Genomic DNA, 21,666 nt, shown 5'->3' with positions numbered 1-21,666 from the left:
TGTGACGCCGCTACTTTCCCGCTGCGCCCCTGCATGTGACGCCGCTACTTTCCCGCTGCGCCCCTGCATGTTACGCTGCTATTCAGCAGTAAGAGAGCAGCGGCGTCAGATGCAGGTGGTGTCGCAGTGGGAGGAGAGCAGCGGCGTCAGATGCATGGGGGCATCTGACGCTGCTGCTCTACTCACGCTGCGCCCCCCCTGCATCTGACGCCACTGCTTTCTTCCTGCTCCCTCCTTGTATCCGCCGATGCGCCGCCCCTGCATCTGCCGCTCCACCGCCCCTGCATCTGCCGCTGCACTCTCCCCATCAGCCACTGCACTCTCCCCATCAGCCGCTCCAGTGCCCCTGCATCTTCCGCTGCACTCTCCCCATCAGCCACTGCACTCTCCCCATCAGCCGCTCCACCGCCCCTGCATCTGCCGCTGCACTCTCCCCATCAGCCGCTCCACCACCCCTGCATCTGCCGCCGCACTCTCCCCATCAGCCACTGCACTCTCCCCATCAGCCACTGCACTCTCCCCATCAGCCGCTCCACCACCCCTGCATCTGCCGCCGCACTCTCCCCATCAGCCGCCGCACTCTCCCCATCAGCCGCCGCACTCTCCCCATCAGCTGCCGCACTCTCCCCATCAGCCGTCGCACTCTCCCCATCAGCCGCTGCACTCTCCCCATCAGCCGCTCCACCGCCCCTGCATCTGCACTCTCCCCATCAGCCACTGCACTCTCCCCATCAGCCGCCGCACTCTCCCCATCAGCCGCTCCACCGCCCCTGCATCTGCCGCTGCACTCTCCCCATCAGCCACCGCACTCTCCCCATCAGCCGCCGCACTCTCCCCATCAGCCGCCGCACTCTCCCCATCAGCCGCCACACTCTTCCCATCAGCCGCTCCACCGCCCCTGCATCTGCCGCTGCACTCTCCCCATCAGCCGCCGCACTCTCCCCATCTGCCGCTGCGCCCCTGCATCTGCCGCTGCGCCCATGCATCTGCCACCTCACTCCCCCATCAGCCTCTGCCCCCTCCCTGATCTGCTGCCTGCTCTCTCCCATTCCCCTTAATCCTCTGCCCCTCTCCCCCTCCCGGATGCTGCCTAGAACCATTCTGTAAGGTAGCTATCCCCAATCTCACCTCCCACTTCCCTTCCACCCCTCCCCTCGCCCCCCCTTCCTCCGCCACTCCTGCATCCATTGTGCCCTCACCCATACTCCGCTGCTCCTCCATCTGCCACGCCCTCTCCCATCCTCCGCCGCGCCCCCTCTCCCATCCTCCGCCGCGCCCTCACCCATCCTCCGCCGCTCCTGCCTCCGTTGAGCCCTCTTCCATCCTCCATCCATCTTTTTTCCATCTCACCTAGTCCCCCCCTTTTTGCAGCACATCCGTGCGTTCGTCCTAATTTTTTTTATGTAAACTAAGAAAGAAATACAAATAAACTTAGTTTAGGGCCAGTAAAATTATACTGTAGTAATCATCAACTACAGTATTTTTTACTGAATATTGTAAGGGTCAGCCCAGTGCCACACATGAGAGCGATGCACAAGCCTCACACCGCATCTTCCGGCACGGTCGCTCTCTTCCAGACAGGAGTGTGCGGCTGTGTCGGGTGATGCGATGCGAGATTTGTGCATCGCTCTCACATGTGGCACTTGCCTTAGTGTCAGTTGCAGGTACTCATATATATATATATATATATATATATATATATATATATATATATATATTTTTTACTGACGTCTGTATTTTTTATTTTGCCAAACTAATATTTCTTTGTATGGGGGGGGTCTAGTTTCCAACATGGGGTCACATGTGGGGGAGCTCCACTGTTTGGGCACATCAAAGGGATCTCCAAACGCAACATGGTGCGGCTAACGATTCCAGCTAATTTTCCATTTAAAAAGTCAAATGACGCTCCTTCCCTCTGGAGCTCTGCCGTGCGCCCAAACAGTGGTTTTCTGCCACATATAAGGTATCAGCGTACTCAGAACAAATTGCCCAACAAATTTTGCGGTCCATTTTATCCTGTTACCCCTGTACAAATTAAAAAATTGAGCCTAAAATAACATTTTTGTGGAAAACAAGTACTTTTTTGTTTTTATGCCTCAATGTATGAAGCATGTGAGGGTTCAAAGTGGTCATTACACATGTAGATTTATGCCATGGGGGTCTAGTTTCCAAAATGAGGTCACTTGTGGGGGAGCTCCATTGTTTAGGCACCTCAGGGGGTCTCCAAACGCAACATGGCGTACGTTAATAATTCAAACCAATTTTGCTGTGAAATGGCGCTCCTTCTCTTCTGAGCCCCGCCGTGTGCTCAGACAATTACTCTCCACCACATATGAGGTATCTGTGTACTCAGGAGAAATTGCACAATACATTTTATGGTGCATTTTTTCCTGATACCCTTGTGGAAAAAAAACCTACATGGTTGAAGTAACAATTTCATGGTAAAAAAAATGTATATATTTTCACGGCTGAACATTCTAAACTTTTGTGAAGCCTCCAGGGATTCAAAGTGTTCAGTAAACATCTAGATAAATTCAATGAGGGGTCTAGTTTCCAAAATGGGGTCACTTGTGGGGGAGCTCCAGTGTTTAGACACCTCAGGGGGTCTCCAAACACAACATGGCATCCACTAACGATTCCAGACAATTTTGCGTTTGAAAAGTCAAATGTCGCTCCTTGCCTTCCGAGCCCTGCTGTGCACCCAAACATTTGATTTCCACCACATATGAGGTATCTGTGTACTCAGGAGAAAATGCACAATACATTTTATGTTGCAATTTTTCCTAATACCCTTGGGAAAAAAAAGCTACCTGGTTGAAGTAACAATTTTGTGGTAGTTTTTTATTTTTTTTATTTTCATGGCTCAAAGTTATTAACTTTTGTGAAGCCCCCAGAGGTTCAAAGTGCTCAATAAACATCTAGATAAATTCCATGAGGGGTCTAGTTTCCAAAACGGGGTCACTTGTGGGGGAGCTCCATTGTTTAGGCACCTCAGGGGGTCTCCAAACGCAACATCGCATCTGCAAATTATTCCAGACAATTTTGCTTTCAAAAATTCAAATGATGCTCCTTCTCTTCCGAGCCTTGCCGTGCGCCCAAACAATTGATTTCCCCCACATATGAGGTATCTGCGTACTCAGGAGAAATTGCACAATTAATTTTATGGTGCATTTTTCCTGATACCCTTGTGAAAATGCTAAATTTTATGGCTAAAGTAACATTTTTGTGTAAAAAAGTAAAATTTTCATTTTTTCCTTCCACATTGCTTTGGTTGCTGTAAAGCTCCTAAAGGGTTAATACACTTTTTGGATGTAGTTTTGAGCAGTGTGAGGGGTGCAGATTTTAGAATGGGGTCACTTTTGTGTATTTTCTGTCACCCAGGCCTCTCAAAGTCACTCCAAATGTGATGTGGTACCTAAAACATTTTTTTGTAAATTTTGTTGGAAAAATGAAAAATTGCTGATGAACTTTGAACCCTTCTAACTTCCTAACGGAAAAAAAAATTGTTTCGAAAATTGCGCTGGTGTAAAGTAGACAAGTGGGAAATGTTATATAGTAACTATTTTGTGTGACATACCTCACAGATTTATGGGCATAAAATTTAAAACTTTGAAAATTGCAAAATTTTCGCCAAATTTCCAAAATTTTCACACATAAATGCAAAAAATATCGGCCTAAATTTACCACTGACATGAAGTACAATATGTCACGAAAAAACAATCTCAGAATCGCCAGGATCCGTTGAAGCGTTCCAGAGTTATAACCTGTCAAAGTGACACTGGTCAGAAATGTAAAAAATGGCCCGGTCTTTAAGGTGAAAACAGGCTGGGGGCTGAAGGGGTTAAGGAGGTAATCACTATAAAATTAAAATGACCATGCTTTACTGTCAGAAACTTGTCCTAGAATGTTAGGACAGGAGTCGATGAAATTGGGCAGTAGGAAGCTCCAACCTCCTTCATATGTAGGAAGCTATACTCCACTAATACTACTGGAGTACTGGAGTTATCCAAGGTATTCGAATAAAAACAGACTGCTCACACTGCTGGCCACGCTGTTTTTCTGATCCAATATTGGAGATACCAGGGAGGCTGAGGTAAAAAAAGACTGCTCACACCGCTGTCCACCATGCCTTTCTGACCCAAAACTGGAGATACCAGGGGTGCTGAGTAGTGTTGAGCGGACCCGGATCCGCAAAATCCGGATCCGCACAGTTTGAGCGCCCGATCCGAGTCCGACCAGTACCCAGGATTCGGGGTGCACAATCCAGATCCGTCTTTTTTTTTTTTTCTCTCTCTCTCTCGTCCCGGATCCGGCTCCCCATTCATTTACATGGCCGCAGATTCCGTATCGGATCCGGACTTCGCCGGCAACCCGATCCGGATCCAACAGACCCGGATTATGACCGATCCGCTCAACTCTAGTGCTGAGGTAAGAAGACAATGCTCACACTGCTGTTCACCATGTCTTTCTGATCCAATACTGAGGGATGCTGAATCGTGACAGCATCCCTGGTATTTCCGCACTGAGTGAGTGGTCTTGTGCCAACAGGTAAAGTGGGAAAAAAACAAGTATTTGATACACTGCCAAGTTCGCACATTTTCCCACCTACAAAGAATAGAGAGGTCTGTAATTTTTATTATAGGTACATTTCAACTGTGACAGACAGAATCTTCCCAAAGAAAAATTCAAAAAACCACATTGTATGATTTTTAAATAATTAATTTGCATTTTATTGCACAAAAAAGTATTTGATACAACAGAAAAACGTAATATTTGGTACAGAAACCTTTGTTTGCAATTACAGAGGTCAGACGTTTCCTGAAGTTTTTGACCAAGTTTGCACACAATCCATCAGGGATTTTGACCCATTTATCATACAGATCTTCTCCAGATCTTTCAGGTTTCGGGGCTGTTTCAGGGAAACATTAAATTTCAGCTTCCTCCAAAGATTTTCTATTGGGTTCAGGTCTGGATAGTGGCTAGACCACTCCAGGACCTTGAAATGCTTCTCACGGAGCCACTTCTTTATTGCCCTGGCTGTGTGCTTTGGGTCATTTTCATGCTGGAAGACCCAGACAAGACCCTTCTGCAATGTTCCTACTGATGGAAGGAGATGGTTGGCCAAATCTTGTGACACATGACCCCATTCATCCTCCATTCAATATGGTGCAGTTGTCTTGTCCCCTTTGCAGAAAAGCACCCCCAAAGTATGATGTTTCCCCCCCAATGCTTCACGGTTAGGATGGTGTTCTTGAGGTTGTACTCATCCTTCTTCCTCCAAACACAGCGAGTGGATATTTATACCAAAAAGGTCTTTTTTGGTCTCATTTGACCACATGACCTTTTCCCATGCCTCCTCTGAATCATCCACATATTCATTGGCTAACTTCAAACGGGTCTGGACATGATCAGGGGCTGGCATGAGCAGGGCGACCTTGCGTCCCCTGCTGGATTTTAATCTATGACGGCGTAGTGTGTTACAAACTGTAATCTTTGAAACTGTTCTCCAAGCTCTCTTCAGGTCATTGACCAGGTCCTCCCATGAATTTTTGTACTGATTCCTGACCTTTCTCCGAAATTATCCTTACTCCACAAGGTGAGATTTTGCATGGAGCGCCAGACTGAGTAAGATTGAAGGTCATCTTGTGTTTCTTCCATCTTCTAATAATTGTGAAAACAGTTGTTGCCGTCTCACCAAGCTGCTTGCTGTTTGTCTTGTACCCCATCCAAGCTTGTGCAGGTCTACAATTTTGTCCGTGGTGTCCTTAGACAGCTCTTTGGTCTAGGCCATGGTGGGGAGGTTGGCGTGTGATTGAGTGTGTGGACAGCAGTCTTTCATACAAGTAACAAGCTCAAACAGGTGCAATTAATAAAAGTAATACAGGTAAAGTACAGAGTAGGAAGGCTTATTAAAGAAAAAAATAACAGCTCTGTGAAAGCCAGAATTCTTGCTGGTTAGAAGGTGATTAAATAGTTTTTTCTGCAATAAAATGCAAATTAATTATTTAAAACTCATACAATGTGATTTTCTGGCTTTTCTGGATTCTATCTGTCACAGCTGAAGTGCACCTATGCTCAAAATTACAGACCTCTCCATTCTAGTATGAAGACTAGAGTGGTCTGGCTACTGTACTTCATTAGAATTCAATTCTCCAATGAAATCAGCCACAGACTAAGCTTCACAGTACGACTATAATAGCAGCCATGTGAAATCAAGTTATTTAAACGTCAGTGACATATAAATGGTTAAACAGCAGTGATCGGAGATAGGTATGGTCATTGCAATTAGAGGAAGATGCTGGCTGTGTACCGCAACCGTCATCTCCCAGGAATGATGGAGCTCAACTTTTGAGCTGGCTCTATACACTGACACCTGTGTGATGTACTATTACTTCACACTTTGAGAAGCGTCTCAAATAACCCCAATTAAAAAGGTGCACCACATAAAAATTTAAAAATAGTGTTTAGAACATTTTTTAACCCTTCTGGTGCTTTACAGGAATTAAGACAGTGGAATTAAGAAGTGAAAAATCTAATTTTTCTTCCACAATTTTATTTTAACCCTAAATGTTTAATACAAGGAGCGATAGGAGGAAAAGCACACCACTATTTGTTACCCAATTTCTCCATAGTATGGCAATATACTATATACAGTCATACTCTGCTTTTTGGGAATACGGCAGAGGCCAAAAAGGAAGGGGCGCGATTCTGCTTTTGAAGCACACATTTTGCTGGAATGGTTTTCAGTTGCTATCTCGCATTGTCAGAGCCCCTGAGGTAGCAGTACAGTGAAACCTTCCCAGCGTTTACCCTATTTTGGAAACTATACCCAACAAGGTACTTGGACAGTTACTTTTCTTCTGCACTGATAGGCTGTCAATGAAAGTATAAAAGTATAAAGTATAGTGAGTTGATGCGAGCGACCACTGTATTCACTCCCTACATTGCCTCTATGACTGAAAGCCAATGGCTACCAGAAGGAAATAACCTCACGTCTCTCAGTACCTGCACTTTTAGTAAGACGGCCATGAAACATTGTACCTGCAGATTAATCCTATATCTGCAAGTAAATAAAAAACATCACAGAAATACAAAGCAGCCTTACCAGTACTAGCTCACAATGACAATTTACGACGGCCAATACCTAATGTATTTTATACATCTTTTTATTGCACATTTCATCAGCATTTTGCACCTGTGCTGCTCCCGCCTTTGTCATGGGGTCTTCGGCATCCTGTAGTGCACTGGTATTGTGACCCGCTGTTGGTAAGGCTGTTTTCTTTTTCTGTGATTATTTTTACATTTATTTCCTTTTTTCAGTTAGCTGTTTTTGATTTTACTGTATATACTGCAAGACAATGTGTACTCTTGCCGTCAGTTGTAAGCTTGTGTATATTAGATAAAATATCGACCAATACCAATGCTTTGGTTTTGTGACCTTATGTTGATAAGGCTCTTTTCTATTTCTGTAATGATTTTTGAATTTATGTCATTTTTTCAGTGACCTGTGTCTGTAAGTAAATAGTATTGTCCAAGATGATTGGGTCCATTTAAATCAGGGGACTCAAACACGTGGGTCGCATGCGGGTCCTGAGGATGCTTCATGCGGCTGAAGGCACCGTAGATCCCTTGACAAGCGCAGCAATGTCCAGGGGGCCGCCAAAGTCAGCACTTTATTTCAGATGAATGTGCTTCCTTGGAAATGTAGTGCTGCCCAGAGACTGGTGCTCTGCACTGTAATGCCAATGCCAGCCAATCAGAGGCCAGCAGCTGATGTCGGCCGTTGTACACCACTAAGTTGGCACTCCGATGTCAGCTGCTAGCCCCTGACTGGCCAGTGTCTGGCCTGGGCCGCGATCGTGTATCGTGTCTGCGGGCTGCATGTACAGAAAAGAGGACGTCAAGGGAATAGAGGAAAAGTGAGAAGAATATTTTTTTTTTTTATTTCACTGGTGACAGATATGGCTCGTACATAGTCTGGTCTTTTCTCTAGTAACATACGGATGTGAAACCTGGACGATAAAAGAACAAGACAGAAGAAAAATCAACGCCTTCAAAATGTCTTGTGGAGAAGGATGTTATCAATACCATGGATGGCAAGAAAAAAAAAACAAATCAATTTTAGCAGAAATCGAACCAGACATGTCACTCAAAGCATGGATCACCAAGCTATGACTTGCTTACTTTGGACACATCATAAGAAGATGGCAATCACCGGAGAAGGACATTATGGTCATAAGAATAGAAGGAACTAGAAGAGGAAGACAAGCAATCTGATGGCTTGCTACTATCAAGATAATGGCAGAGAAGACTCTGGTGAATCTATCCATGCTTGCAGAAGATCGATCTTCCTATAGAGCATTCATCATTAAGTCGCCATGACTAGAGTGCTGCACAGACCATTGTTAAACTAGCAAAATGCAGAGTTCTATTTATTTAGCATAGGAAAACAAATACAAAGTACAGTATAATATAGGTTTTCAGTTATCACTTACCACTTGTGATATTTGCAGGTCAAGGCCCCATTCACCAATTCGCTAATGGCTCCACCTTCACTAATATCATCCAGTAAAATGACTAAAGGGACATCACATGGTCCTGTCTCTCTGTCAATCTGGTTTGCCAAGTTGGATAAGTATAACTGCAGATCCTATATAAGAAAGATACACGTTACAAATATAATTTTGTCCTTAATCAGCAAGAAAAAAGATTACCATACACAGTATTGAAGAAATGTCATTTTACCAGTCATCCGATCCATAGTGCGGACCTGCCTCGTACGTGTCATTTGAGTCCTCCAGCTTGCAGCATTTCAGAGTAATAAATACCTGGCTGCAGTAACACATGCTGGTCATGGTTTGGTCACCATGAATGAAAAATGGAACTTTTGGGTACAGCATGGCTTATCTGCATTATAAATGCCATACTTATTACAATAAGCACCTACCTTATCCAGGTTGCTCTCACTTTCAAGGCCCCGATTCATCAAGACTAGCGATCTTCACGCAGCTCTTGATGAAGTGGAGTGGTGGAGAACATGACGTCTGCTTCATGAATAGGCGCAATCCCCTTTCCTAATGAATGGTGAGTTTGAGAAATGACACTCACCTCTGTGGGCCCTCGCCACTAATCTTACTCTAGACCCTGCTGATCATGCTACTGGCCAGAACGCGGATCTCTGACTACAGCGAGGACTTTCGAAGCATCCTCAAAAGAATTGACCATTTGGATATCACTACAAATTCCCTCTCCTTGAGACCACCCAATAGGGCAACTAAAACAGCTTAATAGTAAATGGAATCATCCACTTGCTCAAATAGGAACTATAAGTATTGACCTCATTTACACAAAGGCAAGTGGGCTTTTTTTTATTAAGTGGTCAATATGGATTTTTAAGATTTATGGACCCCAGCGCATGAACTATATAGGTTTACACCTTCAGTGTAAAGGATTTACAGGTTTTCATTTTAATCGGAGTAGTGGATTCACCATGTGCCTAGTGTATTTGCTATTATCACAAAAAAATGAAGGGAATTTTGTTTACTTACCGTAAATTCCTTTTCTTCTAGCTCCAATTGGGAGACCCAGACAATTGGGTGTATAGGCTATGCCTCCGGAGGCCGCACAAAGTATTACACTAAAAGTGTAAAGCCCCTCCCCTTCTGCCTATACACCCCCCGTGCTCCCACGGGCTCCTCAGTTTTGGTGCAAAAGCAAGAAGGAGGAAAGAAATTATAAACTGGTTTAAAGTAAATTCAATCCGAAGGAATATCGGAGAACTGAAACCATTCAACATGAACAACATGTGTACACAAAAAAACAGGGGCGGGTGCTGGGTCTCCCAATTGGAGCTAGAAGAAAAGGAATTTACGGTAAGTAAACAAAATTCCCTTCTTCTTTGTCGCTCCATTGGGAGACCCAGACAATTGGGACGTCCAAAAGCAGTCCCTGGGTGGGTAAATAATACCTCATAATAGAGCCGTAACGGCTCCGTCCTACAGGTGGGCAACCGCCGCCTGAAGGACTCGCCTACCTAGGCTGGCATCCGCCGAAGCATAGGTATGCACCTGATAGTGTTTCGTGAAAGTGTGCAGGCTCGACCAGGTAGCTGCCTGACACACCTGCTGAGCCGTAGCCTGGTGCCGCAAGGCCCAGGACGCTCCCACGGCCCTGGTAGAATGGGCCTTCAGCCCTGAGGGAACCGGAAGCCCCGAGGAACGATAAGCTTCGAGAATTGGTTCCTTGATCCACCGAGCCAGGGTTGATTTGGAAGCTTGTGTCCCTTTACGCTGGCCAGCGACAAGGACAAAGAGTGCATCCGAGCGGCGCAGGGGCGCCGTACGAGAAATGTAGAATCTGAGTGCTCTCACCAGATCTAACAAGTGCAAATCCTTTTCACATTGGTGAACTGGATGAGGACAAAAAGAGGGTAAGGAGATATCCTGATTGAGATGAAAGGGGGATACCACCTTAGGGAGAAATTCCGGAACCGGACGCAGGACCACCTTGTCCTGGTGAAACACCAGGAAAGGGGCTTTGCATGACAACGCTGCTAGCTCAGACACTCTCCGAAGTGAAGTGACTGCAACTAGGAAAACCACTTTCTGCGAAAGGCGTGCGAGAGAAATATCCCTCATTGGCTCGAACGGTGGTTTCTGAAGAACCATCAGCACCCTGTTCAGATCCCAGGGTTCTAACGGACGTTTGTAAGGAGGGACGATGTGACAAACCCCCTGCAGGAACGTGCGTACCTGTGGAAGTCTGGCCAGGCGCTTCTGAAAAAACACAGAGAGCGCAGAGACTTGTCCCTTAAGGGAGCCGAGCGACAAACCCTTTTCCAATCCGGATTGAAGAAAGGACAGAAAAGTGGGCAAGGCAAATGGCCAGGGAGAAAAACCCTGAGCAGAGCACCACGACAGGAATATTTTCCACGTCCTGTGGTAGATCTTGGCGGACGTTGGTTTCCTAGCCTGTCTCATAGTGGCAATGACCTCTTGAGATAATCCTGAAGACGCTAAGATCCAGGACTCAATGGCCACACAGTCAGGTTGAGGGCCGCAGAATTCAGATGGAAAAACGGCCCTTGAGACAGCAAGTCTGGTCGGTCTGGTAGTGCCCACGGTTGGCCGACCGTGAGATGCCACAGATCCGGGTACCACGACCTCCTCGGCCAGTCTGGAGCGACGAGGATGGCGCGGCGGCAGTCGGCCCTGATCTTGCGTAACACTCTGGGCAACAGTGCCAGAGGAGGAAACACGTAAGGGAGTTGAAACTGCGACCAATCCTGAACTAAGGCGTCTGCCGCCAGAGCTCTGTGATCGTGAGATCGTGCCATGAATGCCGTGACCTTGTTGTTGTGCCGGGACGCCATTAGGTCGACGTCCGGCATCCCCCAGCGGCAACAGATCTCCTGAAACACGTCGGGGTGAAGGGACCATTCCCCTGCGTCCATGCCCTGGCGACTGAGAAAGTCTGCTTCCCAGTTTTCCACGCCCGGGATGTGAACTGCGGAGATGGTGGAGGCCGTGGCTTCCACCCACATCAAAATCCGCCTGACTTCCTGGAAGGCTTGCCGACTGCGTGTTCCGCCTTGGTGGTTGATGTAAGCCACCGCTGTGGAGTTGTCCGACTGAATTCGGATCTGCTTGCCTTCCAGCCACTGCTGGAACGCTTTTAGGGCAAGATACACTGCCCTGATCTCCAGAACATTGATCTGAAGTGAGGACTCTTGCTGAGTCCACGTACCCTGAGCCCTGTGGTGGAGAAAGACTGCTCCCCACCCTGACAGACTCGCGTCCGTCGTGACCACCGCCCAGGATGGGGGTAGGAAGGATTTCCCCTTCGATAATGAAGTGGGAAGAAGCCACCACCGAAGGGAAGCTTTGGTTGCCTGAGAGAGGGAGACGTTCCTGTCGAGGGACGTCGGCTTCCTGTCCCATTTGCGTAGGATGTCCCATTGAAGAGGACGCAGGTGAAACTGCGCGAAAGGGACTGCCTCCATTGCTGCCACCATCTTCCCCAGGAAGTGCATGAGGCGCCTCAAGGGGTGTGACTGACCCTGAAGGAGAGATTGCACCCCCGTCTGTAGTGAACGCTGCTTGTTCAGCGGAAGCTTCACTATCGCTGAGAGGGTATGAAACTCCATGCCAAGATATGTCAGCGATTGGGCCGGTGTCAGATTTAACTTTGGAAAATTGATGATCCACCCGAAACTCTGGAGAGTCTCCAGAGTAGCGGTGAGGCTGTGCTGGCATGCCTCTTGAGAGGGAGCCTTGACCAGCAGATCGTCTAAGTAAGGGATCACCGAGTGACCCTGAGAGTGGAGGACCGCCACTACTGCAGCCATGACCTTGGTGAAAACCCGTGGGGCTGTCGCCAGGCCGAACGGCAGTGCCACGAACTGAAGGTGTTCGTCTCCTATGGCGAAGCGCAGGAAGCGCTGATGCTCTGGAGCAATCGGTACGTGGAGATAAGCATCTTTGATATCGATCGATGCAAGGAAATCTCCTTGGGACATTGAGGCGATGACGGAGCGGAGGGATTCCATCCGGAACCGCCTGGTCTTTACGTGTTTGTTGAGCAGTTTTAGGTCCAGGACAGGACGGAAAGACCCGTCCTTCTTTGGAACCACAAACAGGTTGGAGTAAAAACCGTGACCCTGTTGCTGAAGAGGAACGGGGACCACCACTCCTTCTGCCTTCAGAGTGCCCAGCGCCTGCCGAAGAGCATCGGCTCGCTCGGGAGGCGGAGATGTTCTGAAAAATCGAGTCGGAGGACGAGAGCTGAACTCTATCCTGTAACCGTGAGACAGGATGTCTCTCACCCAACGGTCTTTTACCTGTGGCAGCCAAATGTCGGAAAAGCGGGAGAGCCTGCCACCGACCGAGGATGCGGTGTGAGGAGGCCGTAAGTCATGAGGAAGCCGCCTTGGTAGCGGCACCTCCAGCGGTCTTTTTAGGGCGTGACTTAGACCGCCATGGATCGGAGTTCCTCTGATCCTTCTGAGGCCTTTTGTACGAGGAGAATTGGGACCTGCCCGCACCCCGAAAGGACCGAAACCTCGACTGTCCCCTCCTCTGTTGGGGTAATTTTGGTTTGGCCTGGGGCAAGGATGTTTCCTTTCCCTTGGATTGTTTGATGATCTCATCCAGTCTCTCACCAAACAAACGGTCGCCAGAAAATGGCAAACCGGTTAAGGACTTTTTGGAAGCCGAATCTGCCTTCCATTCCCGTAGCCACAAGGCCCTGCGTATTGCCACCGAATTGTCGGCTGCAACCTCCGTACGGCTCGCAGAGTCCAGGACAGCATTTTGAGAAGTTATGGACGCCACTTGCGGCGCAGACGTACGTGTGAGTGCGTCAATTTGCGCATGACCCGCTGAGATAGCTTAGAGTGCCCATACGGCTGCGAATGCTGGAGCAAAAGACGCGCCGATAGCCTCATAGATGGATTTCAACCAGAGCTCCATCTGTCTGTCAGTGGCATCCTTGAGCGAAGCCCCATCTTCAACTGCAACTAAGGATCTAGCCGCCAGTCTGGAGATTGGAGGATCCACCTTGGGACACTGAGTCCAGCCCTTGACCACATCAGGGGGGAAGGGATAACGTGTATCCTTAAGGCGCTTGGAAAAACGCTTATCTGGACAAACTCGGTGTTTCTGGACTGCCTCTCTGAAATCGGAGTGATCCAGAAACATACTCGTTGTACGCTTGGGGAACCTGAAACGGAATTTCTCCTGCTGAGAGGCTGACTCCTCCGCTGGAGGAGCCGAGGGAGAAATATCCAGCATTTGATTTATGGACGCGATAAGATCATTCACTATGGCGTCCCCATCAGGAGTATCAAGGTTCAGAGCGGCCTCAGGATCAGAATCCTGATCAGCTACCTCCGCTTCATCATACAGAGAGTCATCCCTCTGAGACCCTGAACAATGTGATGAGGTCGAGGGGATTTCCCAGCGAGCTCGCTTAGGCGGTCTGGGGCTGCGGTCCGTGTTAGAGACCTCACCCTGGGATCTATGAGACACCCCGGGGGAACATTGTTGTTCCAACTGAGGGGAACCAGGGGGCAGTGATTCCACAGTGCCCATGGTCTGAGATACCGGTCTGGACTGCAAAGCTTCTAGAATCTTAGCCATGGTCTCAGAAAGTCTGTCAGTAAAAACTGCAAACTCCGTCCCTGTCACCTGGACAGTGTTAGCTGGTTGTTCCCCCTGGGCCCCCCTTAGCAGAGGCTCCGGCTGAGTAAGTGCCACAGGGGCCGAGCAGTGCACACAATGAGGGTCAGTGGAACCTGCCGGTAGCGAGGTTGTACATGCGGCGCAGGCAGCATAGTAAGCCTGTGTTTTGGCACCCCTGCTTCTTGTGGGCGCCATGTTGTTGTCTCCTTTGAGCAACACAACAGGGTATATAGCCAGAATCAACTGTGCACCATACAGTGTAAAGTATAGCCTGTAAACATATAAACTATAATTACACTCCTGCACAAGTGGGGCCAGCACCTCAGGTGCTGCTTACCGCCCGCTTAAAGCGGTTGTGTGGCCATCAGAATCCCTGCCTGGGTCCCCCAGAGTTTGTCTCCCCTCTGCAGCGTCCGAGGAGCTGACAGGAATGGCTGCCGGCGTCCTGAGGAGAGGAGGGAGCCGTGGGCGTGACCCAGAAAGTGCGGGAACTGGTGCCCCACTGTGCACAGTGAGGGGGGTGGAGTATGCAAAGCATGCTCCAGCCCTCAGTGCTGCCGTGCTGTACAGCGTCCCGCCCTTCCCCTGACTGGCAGGGCTGGGGGCGGGAAGAAAAAGAGACTAGGCCCAAAAGCCGGGGACTCGAGTTATAAGCGCGGCCGCCGTATAAGCGCGGCCAGCGCAGAGTCCCCGGCGCACTAACAGTCCCAGCCGCGCCTTAGTAATAACAATGGCAGCGGCGGTCAGCGCGGTAGTCCCCATACACAAACACACTCAGCGACGCTGCAGTGTATAATGGCACAAACGCGGTCAGCGCCGCGGTCCCCGGTGCACTAGCACACCCAGCAATGCTGGAGTGTTGCTGTGCGCGGTCCCCACGGGGACACAGAGTACCTCAAAGTAGCAGGGCCATGTCCCTGAACGATACTCGGCTCCTATCCAGCAGGGTCCTCAGGAGCTGTGGATGGAGCACGGTCTCAGTGCCTGGAGACCGATAGGATCCCACTTCACCCAGAGCCCTAAGGGGGATGGGGAAGGAAAACAGCATGTGGGCTCCAGCCTCCGTACCCGCAATGGATACCTCAACCTTAACAACACCGCCGACAAGAGTGGGGTGAGAAGGGAGCATGCTGGGGGCCCTATATGGGCCCACTTTTCTTCCATCCGACATAGTCAGCAGCTGCTGCTGACTAATCTGTGGAGCTATGCGTGCATGTCTGCCTCCTTCGCACAAAGCAAAAAACTGAGGAGCCCGTGGGAGCACGGGGGGTGTATAGGCAGAAGGGGAGGGGCTTTACACTTTTAGTGTAATACTTTGTGCGGCCTCCGGAGGCATAGCCTATACACCCAATTGTCTGGGTCTCCCAATGGAGCGACAAAGAAATATATATTTCCAATGTCAGTAAGGTTTTTAATTTTCTGATTCCTTAAGAGGTGCATGACTCCAGCACATCCTTGTGTTAACGTATTAACAATCGAAAGAACAAAGCCGATGCTGATGAATCTGAACCTGTTTTAGGAAACAACACATGCACATAGCCAAAATGGTCGCTACACTAGCTTTTGTATTGAATTTTCCAATGAGCCTGTTCAAAGATGATTGCGAAGGGAGGGGGAGAAGGGTCAGGTGGAAACCACATGTTTTGATTGGTTGATCCTTTCCTATGAGCTGTGTGTTCAGGTGTGACCTGTAATTTTAATCCTGTCTCTAATAATATAGATCCCGCTGTAAACGCTTTTCAAAAAAATATGAAGTATATGCCTATACAAGCTCGATTGGTCAAAGTAAAGATTGCAAGATTACTATTTTTTCTATCAAGATTGTTAAAAAAAAATACAATTTAAAAAAATACATGTAGCACAAAAACTTGATTTAAACAATAGGTCTTTTTCCCTTTAAGTTTATTGATAAGTCAATAAACATTATTCCCTCGGTCATCCCATATGATGGCGGATTACTGCTGGTTTATTCAAAGTGACTGCTCTGACTCAGCTCACTGCAAAAATCTTTAAAGCTCTGATACAATGTAAAGTAGTCAGTGTACAGCTTGTATAACAGTGTAAATTTTGTGCCCTCTAAATAACTCACACAGCCATTAATGTCTAAACCGCTGGCAACAAAAGTGGGAACACTAAGTGAAAGTGGCCAAATTGTTCCCAATTATCCATTATCCCTTCCTGATGTCATGTAATTCTTAAGGCCCTGTCACACACAGAGATAAATCTGCGGCAGATCTGTGGTTGCAGTGAAATTGTGGACAATCAGTGCCAAGTTTGTGGCTGTGTACAAATGGAACAATATGTCCATGATTTCACTGCAACCACAGATCTGCCAAAGATTTATCTCTGTGTGTGACGGGGCCTTTAGACTTATACGGTCTCAGGTGTGAATGGGGAGCAGAGGTGTTCTATTTGGTGTTATCGCTAACACACTCTCTTATTGGTCACTGGAAGTTCAACATGGCACCTCATGAGGATCTGAAAAAAAACGAATTGTTGTTCTACATAAAGATGGCTGAGCTATAAGAAGATTGCCAACTCCCTAAAACTGAACTGTGAAGCACGGTGGCCAAGACCATACAGTGGTTTAACAAGACAGATTCCACTCAGAACAAAACTTGCCATAGTTGACTAAAGAAGTTGAGTGTACATGCTCACTGTCATATCAAAAGGTTGTCTTTTCAAAATAGAGGTATGAGTGCTGCCAGATCATATGCCTCACAGTGCATCAAATTGGTCTGCATGGCTGTCGTCCCAGAGGGAAGCCTCTTCTACAAATGCTGTACAAGTGAACCCACAAACTATTTGCTGAAGGAAAGCAGACTAAGGACATGATTACTGGAACCATGTCCTGTGGTCTGATGACACCAAGATAAACGTATTTGGTTCAAATGGTGTCAAGCATGTGTGGTGTCAGCTAGATGAGAAGTACAAAGACAAGTGTGTGTCTACAGTTAAGCATAATGATGGGAGTGTCTTGGTTTGGGGCTCCATGAGTGCTGCCGGCTGTGAGGACCTACATTTCATTGAGGGAACAATGAATGCCAATGTGTACTGTGACATTCTGAAGCAGAGCCTTACCCCCTCACTTCAGAAACTGGGCAGTATGCCAACATGATAATGACCCCAAATACACATCTAAGAAGACCACTGCCTTGCTAAAAAAAAACTGAGTGCAAAGAAGTTAGAGTGGCCGAGCATGTCACCAGACCTAAACCCTATTGAGCATCCGTGGGGTATCCTAAAATGGAAAATAGAGGAGCACAAGGTCTCTGACATCCAGCAGCTCCGTGATGTCATCATGGAGGATGAAAGAGGATTCGGGTATGTGCGCACACAGAAGTTTTGTTTCTTGACCAAAAAATGCATAAAAAAACGCATGTGTTTTTGCCGCGTTTTGGTACCTGCGTTTTTTTCACTCTATTCAATGGAAAAACACATGGGAAAACACAGAAAAAAAGTGACATGCTGCTTATTTTTTCTGCACCCAAAATTGAAGGCAAAAACGAAGCAATGTGCGCACAGCCTTTCGGATTTCTCATAGACTTTGCTGGGGAAGGATTGCATGCACTTTAGGACCACAAACTGCACCAAAAAAGCAGCAAAAACGCAGCAAAAAAAAAAAAGCAGTGTACACACAGGGCCATCTAGTGAAGCTCTAATGAAGTCCATGCCCAAGAGAGTTACGGCAGTGCTTGAAAATAATGGTGACCACACAAAATATTGACACTTTGGGCACAATTTGGCGATTTTCACTTAGGGTGTTCTCACTTTTGTTGCCAGAGATTTAGACATTTATGGCTGTGTGCTGAGTTTTTAGAGAGCACACCGAATAAAGGCTCTGTGCCCACGTTGCGTATTTGCATGCAGTTACGCTGCGTATTACATTGCAGCGTAACTGCATGCGTCCTGAGTCCCCATCACAATCTATGAAGATTGTGCATAATCCATGCGCACGTGGCGTATTAGAACGCAGTGATTTGTATGCTGCCAAATCGCTGCGTTCTAAAAAGCAACATGTCACTTATTCCGTGCGCTTTGGATGCAGGTCCCGCTCTGTCTATGGTGGGGGCTGCATCCAGAGCGCATGAAATCGTCTTTTTCACTGCATTTATTACGCAGTGTTTCTGCAGCGATTTGAAGCGCACATGTGCTGTTCAAATCGCTGCAGAAATTTCTGCAGGGACACAACGCAACGTGTGTACATAGCCTTACACTGTTATACAAGCTGTATACTGACTACTTTACATTGTATCAATGTGTCATATCTTAAGGGGGTGTTACACACAGCGATATCGCTGGTGAAAGCACCCACCCCCGTCGTTTGTGCGTCACGGGCAAATCGCTGCCCGTGGCACACAAAATAGTTTGGAGCCGTCACACGGACTTACCTGCCTAGCGACGTCGCTGTTGCCGACGAACCGCCTCCTTTCTAAGGGGGAGGTTCGTTCGGCGTCACAGCGGCGTCACTAAGCGGCCACCCAATAGAAGCGGAGGGGTGGAGATGAGCGGGACGTAACATCCCGTCCACTTCCTTCCTTCCGCATTGCCGGCGGCCGCAAGTAAGCTGCAGTTCGTCGTTCCCGAGGTGTCACATGTAGCGATGTGTGCTGCCTCAGGAACGACGAACAACCTGCGTGCTCAACAATCAACGATTTTTTAAAAAGGAACGACGTGTCAACGATGGACGATAAGGTGAGTATTTTCCATTGTTAACGGTCGTTTCTTGCTGTCACACATAATGACGTCGCTAACGATGCCGGATGTGCATCACGTAATCCGTGACCCCGGCGATATATCGTTAGATCCGTCGTTGCGTGTAACGGGGCCTTTAGTGTTGTCCCATGAAAGGAAATAATAAAATATTGACAAAAATATGAAGGGTATACTGACTTTTGTGTTATACTGTATATAGGGTATATCACATTTCATTAACTAGAGCTGATTGAAGATTGTTCCCCAGTGTAATTATATCGTTTTATAGTATGGGTGGATATGATTAAAGTGATGCCCAATAAATATTTTTATGGGGGGGGTCCTACTTTTGCTAGTAAATATTATCAGCATTTTAAAGTTTGGGATTTTTTTACACAGCTATATTTGTTTCACTTTTTAGGTTAAGCAGTGCTTGTGGACTTCATTTTTGCATAACAACCTAAGGTATTTATTGGTACGTTTTTGTTGGTATATTTTGGGACAAGTACAACTTCTTAATGACTTTTTATTACATTTTTTGTGAGTTGGATGAACAAAAATAGCAATTCTGACATAGTTTTTCCCTTTTTTTTCAAGATGTAAGATAAATATTCATATACTTACCTGTAATGTTTTGGGGTATGGCGGTTTTTTTTCAAGAATTAATAATATTTTTTAGAAAAAAATGTTTTTTTGTTGAGGGTTTTAATACCATTTAATAATCACTTAGAGACTTTTTTTTACAATACCTAAATTGTAAAAAAAAGATTGGCTAACAGAGGAAGCACTCTCCCTCTGTCAAACTCATTAAGTGCCACTGACACTATTGACAATAGCATATGAGGGGTAAACTGTTGGGATCAGTAATAAAAACGATCATTACAGGCTCCTGCAACTGACTGCGCCAATTCAGAAGCAATATCGGATCAGCATGGTGGATATATCCATCATAGAGAACAAAACTAACATTTGCCCATGATGGATAAATACTTCAGCTATCATTAAGCCGTTAAAGAGTAACAATCTTTTTTTAAAAAAAACCTCATATGAAGATTGATGTAACATTCCAGTATATCCGGTCACAGAAATCTGCTTCCTTTTTTTACTGGATCATTCACTTTGAATTCACTATACTGTACTATCTCTACTAGTCTCATCCATAAATGCGCTTTTCTCTGGTCAATACATGTCCTTTACCTAGTTAATAGCAAATTTAGCATAGGTGACATTTGCAAACACTTTAATCCTGCTTCTAGCCCCGTGTGAATGATGTGTCCTAGATTATCCACACAGAGGTCCACAGTGCGCTCCTGCGCATGCGCAGTCTGATCTAACCTGCTAAGGGCAGATCAAAGTAACATAGTGCGCATTTGCGGGTGTTCTTTGACCTTTCCCCATGCCTGCACATAACAGTACTTTGTTCTGCCCTCAGCAGGGAGGATCAAAGTGCGCATGCACAGGAGCTCAATGGGGGCCTCTGTGTGGATGACGTATGACGCGGTGGAGAATGGTGATGAAAGGAAAAAAGGAGAAGTCGGACCGAAACCTGCGATGCTCATCAGAACCAACCGCCCCTAGGTGAGTATAATAAAGGTCTTTTCTTATGTTATACAGCGCGGCCTGACCACTTATATACAGTATTCTAGAATGCTGTATATACAGTAAGAGCTGGTGGCCTCATCTTATAGGGGACAAATCCTGGTGACAGTCTAACTGCTTGTGTCTGCAACTATTACTGCACAACCAGCATATGATCCTACAGCTAATTAAAGAAATATGACAAACGACAAAAAGAAGGGAATTTTGTTTACTTACCGTAAATTCCTTTTCTTCTAGCTCCAATTGGGAGACCCAGACAGTGGGTGTATAGCTACTGCCCTCTGGAGGCCGCACAAAGAACTACACTTAAAAGTGTAAGGCCCCTCCCCTTCTGGCTATACACCCTCCCGTAGGAGTACAGATTCCTCAGTTTTAGTACCAAAGCAAGAAGGAGGAAAGCCAATAACAGTTTCAAAAACAAATTCAATCCGATAACACGATCGGAGAACTTAAGAAACAACATGAACAACATGTGCACCCGAAAAACGAAACCCTAAGAACAAATAGGGCGGGTGCTGGGTCTCCCAATTGGAGCTAGAAGAAAAGGAATTTACGGTAAGTAAACAAAATTCCCTTCTTCTTTTTCGCTCCTAATTGGGAGACCCAGACAGTGGGACGTCCAAAAGCAGTCCCTGGGTGGGTAAAAAGATACCATATGAACGGGCTGTCAGACAGCCTCTTCCTACAGGTGGGCCACCGCCGCCTGAAGGACCTGTCTACCTAGGCTGGCATCTGCCGAAGCGTAGGTATGCACTTGATAGTGTTTGGTAAACGTGTGCAGACTCGACCAGGTAGCCGCTTGGCACACTTGCTGAGCCGTAGCCTGATGCCGCAATGCCCAGGACGCACCCACGGCTCTGGTAGAATGGGCCTTCAGTCCAGATGGAATCGGAAGCCCAGCAGAACGGTATGTGTGAAGAATTGGTTCCTTGATCCACCGCGCCAGGGTGGATTTGGAAGCTTGCGATCCCTTATGCTGACCAGCGACTAGGACAAAGAGCGCATCAGAACGGCGTAGAGCCGCCGTGCGAGAAATGTAAATCCTGAGTGCTCTCACCAGGTCCAACAGATGTAAACCCTTTTCAAATTGGTGAACTGGATGCGGACACAAAGATGGTAAAGTGATATCCTGATTGAGATGAAAGGAAGAAACCACCTTGGGAGAAAACTCTGGAATTGGACGCAGTACTAC

The 21,666-nt window shown here is 47.0% G+C and overlaps 1 protein-coding gene across 2 annotated transcripts in view; it reads right to left on the bottom strand.

Annotated features, from left to right (window-relative positions):
- Window positions 1-21,666, bottom strand: part of NAV1 (neuron navigator 1) — a 190,455-nt gene that overhangs the window by 27,571 nt on the left and 141,218 nt on the right. For both annotated transcript variants that reach the window (XM_075335814.1, XM_075335815.1), the window contains one exon: window positions 8,496-8,650. In XM_075335814.1, the coding sequence (XP_075191929.1) occupies window positions 8,496-8,650 (155 nt within the window). The remainder of the gene's footprint in view (window positions 1-8,495; window positions 8,651-21,666) is intronic.

This window comes from Anomaloglossus baeobatrachus, chromosome 2 (genome assembly GCF_048569485.1).
Source record: "Anomaloglossus baeobatrachus isolate aAnoBae1 chromosome 2, aAnoBae1.hap1, whole genome shotgun sequence".
Classification (NCBI taxonomy): Eukaryota; Metazoa; Chordata; class Amphibia; order Anura; family Aromobatidae; genus Anomaloglossus; species Anomaloglossus baeobatrachus.
Note: the sequence above shows the minus strand (reverse complement) of the source record. Positions and strands in the feature narration are given on the sequence as shown.